Below are 13,201 nucleotides of genomic sequence, written 5' to 3' on the forward strand. Positions count from 1 at the left end.
TTGGGCAGGCAGGTCTTCCCTGTGGAGGGCTCTGAGGGGGGCAGGGGGATGGCAGGGCTCTGAGGGATGGTCAATGGCAGCTCCAAGGTCTTTGCAAACCTCAGGAGGGGAGGCCAGGCTGGGCTGCAGAGGGAACCCCACTCTGGACCAGCGGTGGCCTCTGACACCAGCACCAGCTGTGGTTTGGGCTGGGCCAGAAGTACCAAGGCTCCCCGTAGTCCGGTCATGAGCCCAGGGACACCCCAGACTCAGCAGGAGGGGCCACAGCATCATCCCGCTGTAGTCCGGGCTCCCCTCCAACGCCGTGCTTGGGGCTCACCTCGGAAGTCCTCGTCCGTCAGGCGCTTCTTGTGGCTCAACAGGAAGGGAAGGAGCCCATCCAGGTCAGCGGTGGAGCCCCGGGACACGACGTCGAAGAGGATGGGCCGGTTGAACACCTTGAGGATGGGGGGCGGGTTGGGGGCAGGCCCCTTTGAGCCCTGGCGCTGCTTCCTGCAAGAGAGGGAGCTGCTTTAAGGACGAGGGTGCCTGAAGGCAATACCCAGAGCGCCAGCACCAGCACAGGGCAGAGCACCAGTGTGGCCTGAGACTGCTGAGAGAGGAAGCAACACAGCACTGTCCTGCCACGGGCATGGGGACGGGGTAGCCTAGGCTCCTGGCCCTAGTAGTCCCAAGGGGGAGCCACTCTCTGTCCCCCGGGCACAGCAGTGGTCCAGGAGAGATGGAGACACTGCCTCTGAGACCAGGAGTCTCAGCTCCAGGCACAACCCCTTCCAGCAAGTCAGTTCCTCACCCCCCTGCCTCAGTTTCTCCACTTATCAGACAAGGGTGACAATGCCACACCCCTGCCAAAAGTGGGCTTCATTGCGGACAGGAGGAAACCTCCGAGCCGTTTGTGCCCCTGATTCTATGGCAGCTGGGGACTTCATGACAAATCAGTCACGGACAGTCAGCAAAGGTGCCATGTAAACCGTTGTCATTCGGTTCAAGAGTCAACCTCTGCCTGGGAGAGGGAAGGGCTGTTCTGCTTACACACACACACACACACACACACACACACACACACACACACCCCTGCAGACCCAGCTGGACAGGACAAACCGGACAGCCTGCATGCCCCCTGGCCGGAGATCCAGCCATGTGGGTGTGGGTAGGGCAGCTGCTGGCAACTGAACACAGTCCTGGGGCCCTGCAGGCTAACGGCATCAGAGGGCACTGGACATGAGCCACACCACGAGGAAGAAGGCAGCTCAGCCCTACACAGCCGGCTGGGTTCAGCGAGCCCTGAGCTGCTAGTCTTGCGGGGCCAGAGCCAGGGTCGCAGTCCCAGTCGAACCGGTTGGGGAAGTGGCCGTGTCAGCGAGGTGCACAGGCGCAGACCGGTTAGTGCCCGGCACTCGCGCTAGCCGGAGCAGGCAGGCAGCCTGGTGGAGCCCAGCGTCACCAAAGGAATTTTTATTGCACTCGACTCCACGTAGGGAAGTAGCGGGATGTTTGTTCACTGTGATCCCCTCCCCAGGGCATGATGGAAGGGGAGGAGGAAGAGGAGCTGCCCACTGGGATCCCAGCTCCCTGGTCCAGATGATGGCACAGCCCTTTCTTCCCACCCACTCCCAGTCAGCAGCTTCCCGGACTTGGGAGTGCTTGCAGCCCCCTCCCAGGACAGAGCGGGGAGGCGGACACCCTACGTGATCCGAAGGGATGATCGGTGACATGAAAGGGCAGCAAGTTGGAGCAAGGCGGGCAGCGGGCCTCGGCGTGGACAGCCCTGCAGCTGCCCGGCTCCCACCCTGCTGCTCTACCCACCTGGGACCCTGCCCTCCTATAGCCGTGGGGAGCGTAGCACTCTGCCCCGGGTGGGAGACACTTTGCCTGCTCTCCGTGCCTGCTGGGAGGTGCCTGGGGAGGGGCCTCAGCCTGGCCAGTGCCCAGGTCCAGCACGTCCTGTACACAGACGGGCACACTGTGCCCCGTGGCCTGGGCCTCTTGCCCCCCTGGGGGCTGTTTCCTGGCACAGGCAGGGAGGGCAGGGGTGGGGCAGGCTCCTGAAAAGCCCATTCATGCTGGAGAGAGAGCCCGGCCCCGCTCCCACCGAGGGGAGCCAGACCTCCCTGCCCGAAGCGGAGGTGAGACGCCACGGCACAGAGCCCTCTTTCAGGGGAGCCGCAGGAAGGGAGCAGGCAGCCGACCCGCCCGGCACAGCCTGGCCCCAGCAGCATGAGCTCACCGGCACAAGCCGACTGCTAACGGTCCAGCCCCGCCAGCGCTGCTCGGGAAGGGGAGGGCTTAATACAGTCATCCCTGCTCCCTCACCCCCTTCCCTGATGCACACACACTTATACACCCACACACCTGCACGGCTCCCTGCAGTCCCAATGGCTTTGCCTGCCTTCCACTCAAGGAAATGCACCAAGACATATCCATCCCAGACGGTCGCATGCCCGGGGTTCCTCCCCATCAACCTTGCCCCCAGGGAACCTGTCCATCCGACGGGCCAGGCTTGCAGGTTAGGGTTAGGGTTAGGCATGGCATACTCACTCCACGACCTTCTTGCGCCGGCGCTTGTTGTCGCTGGGGTGGTGGTGGTAGGTGCCATAGTCGAAGAGCGAGTCCATGGGGGCTTTCTTGGGCGCGGGCACGACGGAGGACTCATAGATGGTGGACTCCAGCAGGTCCATGGGGTTGGGCATGCCCTTGCGGAAAGCCCCCTGGAACTTCATGCGCAGGTTCTGCTTGCTGTCGCCCGACGCCGGGGTGCTGCGGGCGGCCTCCGGGGGTGAGGCCCCCTCCTCGCTCTCAAACAGGTTGGCCAGGGATGAGAGGGGGAAGGCGTCATCCCCCTGGCCTTCGCTGGGCTCCCCGATCTGGGGCTGGGGGGGCTCCTCGGGGTCCGTCATGCTGAGGGCTTTGCGGGGCTCCCTGGCACGCGTTATGGGTCTGGAAGAAAATGCAAAGGCAGTATGAGGGAGCCAGGGGTGAGGGGAGCGCATACATACGTGGGACGAGCATACACCCAGGGCTGATTCCCACCCCACTGTGCCCTTGGGGGAGGCGCTGTGTTTGGGGCTCAGCGAGGAATGGCTAGAGCCCAGACCCCATGGCAGCCCTGTTGCATATTTGCCACCACACTGGGATAAGGTGCAGAGCAAGGATGAGTGGGCTGCAAGCCGGAGGGTGCTTGAGGTACACCCTGCCCAGACCCAGGGATCTCACACTCATGGGCTTCGCTGGCAGGCTGGCAGGACCCCCCTGCACAGGACCCAGAGGCAGCTGAGCCAGGACCCTGTGCCACATGGGTCCCCTCACATCTGCAGATGCCCTGTCGGGCCCCATCGCATTGTGTTTCAAAGGGCTGCTATAATGACAGGGGCCAGCGGGCCGCATGCCCTGCCCCTCCCACATGCGGTGGTGCTGGGACCCAGCCCAGCACCGGGGACAGAACAGGCTCTTCTTTCACCAGCCCTATAAATACTGAGAAGCCCTCAAATAAACCCCTGGGTCCTGGCTACATGCCCCAGGAGGCAGGAAAATCCAGGCCAGCAAAGGCAGGAGCTGCAGCCCTGGCTGGCAGGCTAGGGCTGGCCCCGGGTGAGATGCCCTCTTGCATTAGCAGGGCGGTCCGGCCCTGATCTTGACCTCCTGATGGTTTCACCCCAGGGTGATGACCTTCCCCTCGGGTGGCCTGGTGTGAGCAGGGGAGACACTGGACACTGGCAGGGAAGGAAGCTGCACCCCTGATGTGAACGCAGGGGGTGGGCCATGCCACCCCTCCTAAGCATGCAGGGTATCACAGGGAGAGCAGGGACGTGCGGCGAGGGGTAAGGATGCAGCCAGCCCTGCAGTGACAGAGTGACAAGGAAATGGCTCCCTGCAAGGGGCACCTGAGCGTGGGTTTTGCAGCAGCTGGAATTTCAGTCCCTGCCATGGGCCTGTCACAAACTTTGCACAAGACAAAAGGCAGGAGCGTTGCAGCAAGGGCCTAAAGCCAGGGACTGGCCACGGAGGCCTGTGTCTGCTGGGATGCTCCCCACCCCTGCTGCTCTCCCCCAGGCCTGGGAGGACAGAAAAAGCAGCTGGGAACATGTCATTTTTGACTTGGTTGCAGCTGTGTATAACAAGCCCTAATGTGGGGCTTGGCTCTGTGGCCGGGCTGGGCTCTCTGCTGGAGAACGTGCTTCTAATTATGCAGCATGTCATTACAAAAGAGCAGCCGGGGCCCAAGCCCAGCATGGAGCGGCCCTGTAATTTGCCATGCAGTGTCCCCCCACTCCATCCCACTTTGCTCCCAGTGTGGGTGTGGGATTATCCCAGCACAGAGTGGATTGGATGAAGGCATCTCCATGGCCTCCAGGGCTGGGACAGAGGGAAGCCCCCCAGTATAGCCTGGAGATAGGGATGAGAGTGCAACCTCCTCTGCTTCCTCCCTTCTCCAAGGCGGTCCAGAGCTGGCAAAGCCCCCCAGCCTAGGTATTTGCCTCTGTGAGGCTCCTCCTTCTCATGCCATCTCCTGGCTGTGCCTTCAGTCCCGTTATACAGAGGGGAAACTGAGGCACGGTGGCAGGGGGACAGGTCTTGCCAGCTTGACTCTGAGGGCAGCACCCACCCTTGAACCCCAGGGACCACAGAGACAGGCAAAACCCATCAGGATCCACAAACCAGGGAAGGATGGCCCAAACTCAAAGCTTTGGGGGAATTTGCAGAGGTTTGCTGCACACTGCTGCCCTTGCTCAGAAGCTGAGCAAAGAAGTGCTGAGCCCCTGGGAGACAGGTGAGGGGTGTCCCAGCCTGGCGGGGATCCCTGCCCCAGGCCAAGCAGTAGGTGGGTGACAAAGGTGGAAGCAGAGCCCGGGGCTGCCACTGCACAGCTGCCTGCGCCTGTACCGTCCGTCCCCCACTCACCAGCACACAGACGGTCTCTGTCTCCCCGCTCCGGATTGTGTTTCTTGCTGCTGGCGCTGTCCCCGGAGCAGCCTCAGGTGCGTTCGACTGGATCCTGCTTCCAGGTCAGGGCTGGGGAGCGATGCCAATGCTCTGGGAGAAAACGGGTTAAGTTAGCATCTGCCTCCAGCCAACAAGTCTCTGCTGCCTCGTTCTCTCTCATGCACAGTCCTAGATCTGTGAGCCGTCGGGTCCGGGGTCTGACCTCCTGCCTAGCACAGGTCATCGACTGTCCGGACACGGTGCCCCCAGGCTCCTGACTGAGCTGCGGCACTTCTCCCCTCTAGACCCGAATGCTCCCAGGGATGGCGTTCGGTTGTCCTCATGGCCAACACCCTCCCCGCTAACAAACCACAGCCTGAGTTTGTCTAGCTCCAGCACGACAAATTCCACACGGCACCGCTACCCTGGCTCCGGGAAAGCACACACCCTCTGGTGAATGAATACGGGCCCTCCGCAGACCTGTTTGCACTGAGGTCATGGACTATGGGGGGGCTTCAAGGGGACCCGTGGGCAGCAATGCTGACTTTTAATGGGGCGTAGGCACCTCGCTACCGCATGACCGAGATCCCGGAGCCCCGGCACCTTCAAACAACATCCGAGCTCAGCGCTTTCTGTACCAAGTCCTGGAAAACTCAGCCGCTACCCTCCCCACTTAACCCATCAGCTGACCTGAAATCTGCCAGTGTGAATGTAAGCACCCAGCCAAATACCACTGAGAGTTTTACAGCCCCCGAGCAACCTCATCTCCCGAGCACCTGTCCAGGAGGGACCTGCGGGGTGCAGGACAGGGGCTCCATACCTGGGCTGCCGCCTGGATCACAGCCTGTTCTTCCATGGAAAGACGGGGCTGTCAGGTCAGTCCGTGTCTCCCCTCCACAGTCAGCCACAAGCTGCCTGCCCCGCTGCTCATTAGAGAACTGACCGGGGCTCCCTTCCCTCTGAGTGTTAGAGGAGTTGTGTGACTCTTTCCAGGGTCCTTCACACTCCCACTGGTTTGCTTAAAGGGAATTGCATCAATGTTTGCAAGCACTGTGAAGCAATCAGGAGAAAACCCTGCGTGCAGCATAGAAATGCCCTAAGAAAGCAGAAGTGGCCTGAGCAAGGGCACTTGGTGCAACAGAAGATGTTACCAAACACATCGTGCTTCCCCGGACCGTCAAAGCTACGACTGCGGTGCGGTGCCACTAAGCAGCCGCAGCAGGAGCAGAGGACTTGGAAGGCGCCGCGGCTCCTTCGTTCCCTCCAGGCGGGAAAGGGCAGGCTCCCAGCTGGACAGGATTGGGATAGGACATGACCCAGACACATGGCAGCAACCCGTCTCTAATGGCCCAAGACTTCCCCAAATTTCAGGCCTCCCTGGCAGAAAACCATCACAGGCCTGGGCTGCGGCCCCAGGGGAAATCGCACGATTAGCAGCACCATTTCCACACGCAGTAAGAGCCACTGGGCTAATGGGTGGAGTTGGACTCGGGGTCTGAGCTTTGACCCTCTGGTGAAGCCAGTACCAGAGGGCCTTACCCAGAGGGCCAGGGCTCTGTTGTCCCCGGCCCCTAAATGCACGGTGGCAGCTGGGTCTCTTTGCATGACCCAGGCGGCTCGGTCGCATCCGTGATGTGGCAAGTGCATGCAGCAAGTCAGCCCCGGGCTCCTCTGCCCCCTCGGAGGACAGTGGCGCAGAGGGAGACAGACTAAACTTAGCGGCACCCGGCACAGAGACTAAACACAATTACGTCCCATAATCACTTGGCCTGACAGAGGGAGCGGGCTTGTCGTGGGACACCGAATGGCTGGATGCATCGCGTTTAAGAAGAGAAAACCCTGCTGAGACAGAAGGGCCCGTGCCTCCCCAGGCCGGCCGTGTTGCCCCCCCCAAGAAGAGATCTCCGGATGCCCCAAGGCAAGGCCATGAGATCAGGTCCCACCAGCTAATCACTGAGTCCCCTCTGCCCTGCTTGGGGTGAACACACATACCAGGGTTACCCAAAAGGCCCTCTGCACTTCCCTGGCACCCCAGGGTGTTGCTTTGCTAGGGAAGTACCTGGCTCCTGCTTGCCCTATAGCCATGGACAGGGGGGTATACCAACAAACCCCGCAGCGAGCCCCTGGGGATCATGGCCGAGAGCCAGGGGCGTTCCCTCGTGGGGAGCACGGCGCGGCAGGGCCGGCCCTCGGGACCGTTTATTTTCACAGCCCAGCCGCGCCAGGGCAGACAGAGCCCTCATTCAGAGCAGCCGCTGGCGGGGGCCCAGGGGAGCCGAGACTTCCCGCCCCTGCCTGCCCGGGGGACCAGAGCCTCCCCGCCTCTGCCTGCTGCCCCGCAGGTCTCCTGTGCGTGCCTGGGAAGCTCTCAGCACCGTGATTCACTCTGTTTCCTCTCCCTGCTCCCTTTCAGCTCGTCCCAGCTTCCAGCTCCTGTCTGGAAGGGGCAGTGCCGCGGTGAGGCACCTGCCAGCCCTGCAAAGACCCGGGCTTGACACCTTGGTTTTAGGGACCGTGGCAGAGGCATGGCTGCTCGCCTGTGGCCTCCTCCATGCCCACACCCCAGGAGCCTCCCTCCTGGCATTGTCCGCACAGCTATGCAGGGTGCCCATTGTGGACGCTGCAGCCGCCGTTCTGACCCGAACGCGGCCTGACCACAGCCACGCAGTGAGTGGCCACCCCCTAGAGCGACGGGGCGTCATCCCAACATGGGCGTTCCCGCGACTCCCCCACGGCACCACACCGCACCACGGGGCAACCCTGCAGAAGCACCTGCCCCGGGGCAGAGCATTCACGGTACCTCTCTTCCTGCCTGAGCTCCTCTGGCCGTTCAAGGACGGGCCAGTGACCTGCGCGCTCTTGCCACGGGCACAGGGACGGGGAAGGGCCCGCTCAGTGTTGTCAGGCTTAGCTCCTTTCCTGCACTGCTGACCCCAGAGCACAGAGCTCCTTCCTCCTCTCACATAATGGTGGGTGCGGGTAGGAGGAGGCAGCAGCCTCTGCCTCAGGTCCCAACCCTCTGGTGAGTCACAGCCTCCCATTATGCAACCTGGAGTCTATCCTGCCCACCACGCCCAGCTGGGGATCCAGGGGTCCCACGGGAGGACGGACCCCATTGTTACTGGCACTGGGTGGGTGCCCAGAGAGAAGGGCTGCAGTGCTGAGGTCACTGGCAGGGAAGTTCCCACTGCTGCAGTGGGATCTGGTCCAAGGGCAGGTCCTCCTATGGAAACAAACAGCCCTCCCAGGAGAGCAGAGGCAGGCAGGAGATGACAGACCCCCGGGTGTGGGGTGTGGGGCAGTGACTGCGGGGCGGCGCAATGGTTCCTTGCTCAGGTGTGTGAGGTCCCAGCAGAGTCCCCACAGGCCCTGCAAGGCACCTGGCTCTCTCCGGGGAAGGGGAAGAGCTGCCGTGCAGGGGCAGGATGGAGTGGGAGCCGAGAGTGGATCAGCTGGCAGAAGGGAGTCGTGGGAACATGCAGCCCGCCAGGGAGGAGGAGGAGGAGGAGGAGAGCATGGGGCAGCAGAAGGACCCCTGCCTTGCTGGAAGGGAAGGGGAAGGTGGCTGCAAACAAGCAAACCGTGGCAACTTCAGATCTGAGCTGGGGTCAAGTCCACCCCTGCGAGCCTGCCACGGGGTTGTCCAGCAGCCGTGGGGATCTCCCATCCCTCCCCTTCCCTAACAGCACAGTGCCCAGAGGCCTCTGACCCAGAGCCGCTGCCTGGCTGGGGCTCTCGGGGTCGGGGTCACCACTCCAGCACCACAAGTCGGGGTGACGGGGCACGGCCCAAGCATGAAGCAGCAGGTTAATGGCTCAGGCAGAGCCTCTGTCCTTTTCCTGGATGGGAGAGCTCTTACTGCAGCATATTTTATTCATTGCACCGCCTTCGGGCCGTGCGGCCTTGGGCATGGGGTAGGCGCCTCATCAATATTTATCCCACTATTACAGTGGTTTCTCTCTTCTAAAAACAGACCTTGGGGCTTGGGAGGAGCCAGGCCACAGCACCGAGCCCCAATCAGCCCAGGGAGCTCACAACGTGGCCGCATCTTAGCCCAGCCAAGCTAGAAAAACACCGAGATGGCCCCTCTGCCGGCTTAATGATGGGGGAAAGTGCAAGGCACAGCCTGCTGGCCTCTGATGTGGCGCCCTAGAGTTGTCGGTGCTGCGACTTGGCCCACCCAGGCTGATGACAGAGGTGTCAGCAGCCAGCTCTTCCGGGGTCCTTGATGTCTCTGGCCATGCTCAAGTCTTCTTTCTCTGGTACTGTGGAGAGTGGGGGTTGGTGACAAGCAGGATGGTTATCAGGGTGGAGTGGACCTGCAGCCTGTGACTGGTCATTTCCAGCAGGCAGTAGCACCCCTAGCCTTGGCCCCTGTGTTGGAAGATCTTGCATCCTCTCACTTTTGCCCTGCAAGCCCTGATGCTTTCCCTCGGCTGGGCTCTTCCAGCTCACGAAGCAGGGTTCACACCAGAGCTTGGAGCCACGCTCAGGCTTCTTTTGGCATTGGCAGGACTGTCACGGACATGTCTCCACTGTCATCCAGGCTCCTACAAGGGGGGTGAAGTCAGGGTGAAGCCAGGTACTGATTCTGAATGCAGCCAGTTAGAGGATGATTGGTACCAGCCACCCTCGGTGCCAGAGGTGTCATGCTCACCACCTGGCATCACTGCCGCCATGCAGCAGATTGACAGCCAGGTGCCTCAAGGGAGCGAGTCTCTTGCCTCCGGTCTCACCGGAGCCGTCTGGGATGCACTCCAGGTCTAAAAGAGCCAGCCCTTTGCTCTAACCACTACGTTGTGCTCCCTCATGCTCCTGATGAACCTGCTGGTCCCCCAAGGTCACAACTGCAGTGATGCTCCATGGTCTGCTCCCGGGGGGTACTCCCACTTCACAAGCTAACTTTGTGTTCATGTGCACAGACAGGTCCTCATAGACATCAGGGATCCGGATGACTGAGCAGCCCGGGGGGTTTAGTGACAGCGGCCCTGAGGTTGCTTTTCCCCCCCCCCCGGATCTATTCCACAAAAAGAGAGACACATCTGAACAGCGTGGCCAGGTCAGCCGTCCACCTTCCCCGCCAGCCTCATGCCTGCTGGCCCCTGAGCTGTTTCATGCCTCTCTGATGCCCTGGAAAAGTCGGATCAGAAGAGGATGTGAATCCAAACAACTTCCCTGTGCGGCGCAAACAGCCCCAGCTGTATTGACTCTATGTGGTCATTTGTACTCAGGAAACAGAGGATGGGATCAGGCAGGTCAGAGCCAGAGTGAGAGGCCTTGGCTAGAAACAGGTCTACCGCCCCAGCTGTCCCTAATTGCGGTGACAGATCTCATTAGACATAAATATCTCCCTGGACACAAAGGCAGCGCAAGGGACCCAGGACACTCGGGGGAAACCCATCCGCCTGGTGTCAGGGCTGGCACTAAGGGCAGACCGCAGGCCAACGGCCGGGGCGATGGAAAACTCAGGTAAGCAGTCTGGCCCTGGCGTGGTGTTAGTGACACAGGGTGGAAATTTGTGTGGAGAAATAGGTAATTATTAGCTGGCCCCAGGAAGCGAAGGAGCCCAGAGCAGCCTGTAGGCAGAAGAGCAGCCTGGTGAGGTGATGTGGAGTGGCTCTGATTTGGCTTTTTGTTTATTTGGCTTGTCTTCCCCCGACTTCCCCACCCTTCAGATCCTGTTTTGCGAGCCAAGCCCCAGCTTGTACAAATGGGTAAGCTTCAGGCTCGCTCCAGGCCCGGCTCGGGAAAGAGACATCCAATTCCTGCGCGCTCCCTGCCGTGCTAGCGCGCCGCACAAAGCTGCCCTGTGTTCCCCGGCCATGTGAAACCCCGCAGAGGGTGCACGGAGCCGGCTCCCTGAGCTACAGCAATCCCTGGCTAAAGGCTACTATTATCGTATGTGCTGGGGAGGGAGTGCAGCCAGGCTGCTCCAGGCAGTGATTTCGTCAGCTCTCACGGGCGAGGCGATGGCAGGGCAGGCTGTGCTCGGATGAGGGTGTTTCAAGGAGAATCCAGGAAGTGGTGTACGCTTTCCTCCAAGGGCTCGTCTACACGGTGACACTCGCTCGACGTATCAATCTGAATTAACAAAGGGTCTGAAGTGAGAGTGAATCAACTCAATCACACCAGACCTCAGTGTACACACGGCCGCGCTCAGCGGGACTTAAATTAATTCAGCTCAATGCACTTCTAAAACAGATGAAGCTAAACTGATCAAGGCCACTCTCACTGGGAGTGAAAGAGTCCACAAAGGGATTTAATGTGGTTTAACTGATCTACTCATCGGGGTCCCTCTCCCCAGCATCCCCAGGCAGACATGCCCTGAGTCAGAGTCGAGCCCATGCTCCCAGAAGTCTGTGAAGGGGGCTCTGTGCTACGGGAAGTCCCGACCACTCTCCAGAGCAGTGCTAGTCTCCATATCCTAGCATATTTCCAGTGCAGGGAATGATATCCCAGACCCTTAAGGCTTCCCCTGGAAACTCCTCCTGGAAACAGTCCTCTTCTTTGCTTCCCATCGCATGCAGTGAGGCTGCGAAATAACCGCTACATTGCGCCCCCAAGATAGGTGCATCCTCAGCACGCATACTGCATGCTGCGCAGCGTCTGTGAAGTGCTTTTGGACCTCCTGGGCTGAAGGGCGCTGTACGAAACATGACCATGTCCATCACGAATGCACGGCACAGAAAACATTCAGTGGGAGGGGATGGGGCTGCTGGCACCCTGGCTCCTCTATGCCCAAGACCAAAGTCTGGCACAGGCCCCTACACTGCATGCAAGTCCATGCAGCGATGCTATAAGAAGGCATATTTCTAAAGCCTCCAGACCCACAGCCTGTAGGTCACGTTTTGCATAGCGACTGCCCCAAGAGAGGAACCATTTCCCTGCACTCCAAGCAACATGAGATGCACCCCCCCACATCCCATGTTTGCCCATGCTCGCTCTCTGAGCCCTTTTTTCCTTGTCTTCCTGTAAGTCTTTCCTCCGCCAGCTCACGGTCTTCACCCCGCTGTTGCTGAGGCACTTGTCCACGTCCATCTGAGTGCCTGTGACTAGGAAACTGCCACCTGGCCCTAGGGATGGTGGGAGGATGCTGGAGGGGATGCAATCTCCACTGGCAATGCTGCTGTCCCATTCTTCTTGGCTTCAAGCATCCAAAGAGGCAGACAGGCCAACGCACATCTAGGGATCTCTGCTGTGATCCAACCTGCAAGGCAGTGACCAACCCCCTCCCAGGGAGTGCAGGCAGTACACAAGGCAGGCTCCTATTTCAGATCCAGTATAAAAGCACCTCTGTGGTCAGCCTCCCCGGCGCAGGATCCACCCCACCCAGGGCCGTGGGAAGCGGGCAGACCACAAGGACACTGAGGAGTCATTCAGCCCACAGCACAAGGCAGGAAGGGAGGGGAGTGCAGACTGCACATCACTGGTCCTGGGGACACCCAGATTGGCGAGGAGAGGAGAGTCCTAGAAAGCTAGCCCTGTAAGCTATCCGGGCCACAGGCACTTTGCCCTCAGCGTTCAAAGCTCTGCTCCTCTCCCAGGGCCCCGAACGCATTTCCTCTTTGGAAACGGTTGGGCACAAGGGCTCCTAGCACAGAAATGCCAGACCGTCGCATAGCAGATGGCAACGTGCTTCATGCCGGAGCTGCCTGATGGCAATACAGAGCAATACCCAGTCCAGCTGCCTCCTGCTCTGGGTCTGACCACCCCACCTGGCAGGACTTGCCTCTCGTGTCTTGCACAGCTGGACACTCGCTCACACAGCGCTGGAATGACCAAGGACCAGAACTGGCTGGGTGTGCCGTGGCCGTAGGGCTTAGTTAGGCGTCCATCACCAGCACGTACTCTCTCGATCGCTCTGCTATCAGTATCTGCAGGGCAAAGCCCCTCAGCTCAAACAGCAACTCTTTAAAAGTTCAAATAATGGCTCAGGAGAGGGAAGTAGAAGCTTTCACTTCCAGGACAGGGATTTCAGTTCTGCTGAAGCAGCAATCAGTGCAGCCCCACACGACAGCTGCTCAATGGTCTTTGCCCTTACAGAACCCACCTCGTCACCCCAAATCTACCATCGCAGCGGGAGCCTGTGCGGGCAGAGATGCTAAGTGCTACCAGCTAAAGTCCCTCTTAAAGCCCTGGCCACAGTTCCAGCCTAGGCATGGGGGTAGGGGCTAACACCTGCAGCCCTGGGACCCCCGGGGCTCTGGACAGGCAGGCACCTTATCATGGAGGCAGGTTGGATACAGCGATAGCACACGCCCCCCCAAGCTAGTCTCCCCCG

The 13,201-nt window shown here is 60.4% G+C and overlaps 1 protein-coding gene across 1 annotated transcript in view; it reads right to left on the reverse strand.

Annotated features, from left to right (window-relative positions):
• Nucleotides 1–7,200, reverse strand: part of TRPV4 (transient receptor potential cation channel subfamily V member 4) — a 14,633-nt gene extending 7,433 nt beyond the window's left edge. Inside the window, 5 exon segments of the mRNA XM_025199425.1 lie at nt 1–31; nt 320–492; nt 2,539–2,937; nt 4,900–5,031; nt 5,741–7,200. The exon segment at nt 1–31 is cut by the window's left edge and continues 19 nt beyond it. Of these exon segments, the coding sequence (XP_025055210.1) occupies nt 1–31; nt 320–492; nt 2,539–2,897 (563 nt within the window). The 5' untranslated portion in view covers nt 2,898–2,937; nt 4,900–5,031; nt 5,741–7,200.
• Between the last annotated feature and the right edge of the window lie 6,001 nt (nt 7,201–13,201).

This window comes from Alligator sinensis, unplaced genomic scaffold (genome assembly GCF_000455745.1).
Source record: "Alligator sinensis unplaced genomic scaffold, ASM45574v1 scaffold628_2, whole genome shotgun sequence".
NCBI classification, from domain to species: Eukaryota; Metazoa; Chordata; order Crocodylia; family Alligatoridae; genus Alligator; species Alligator sinensis.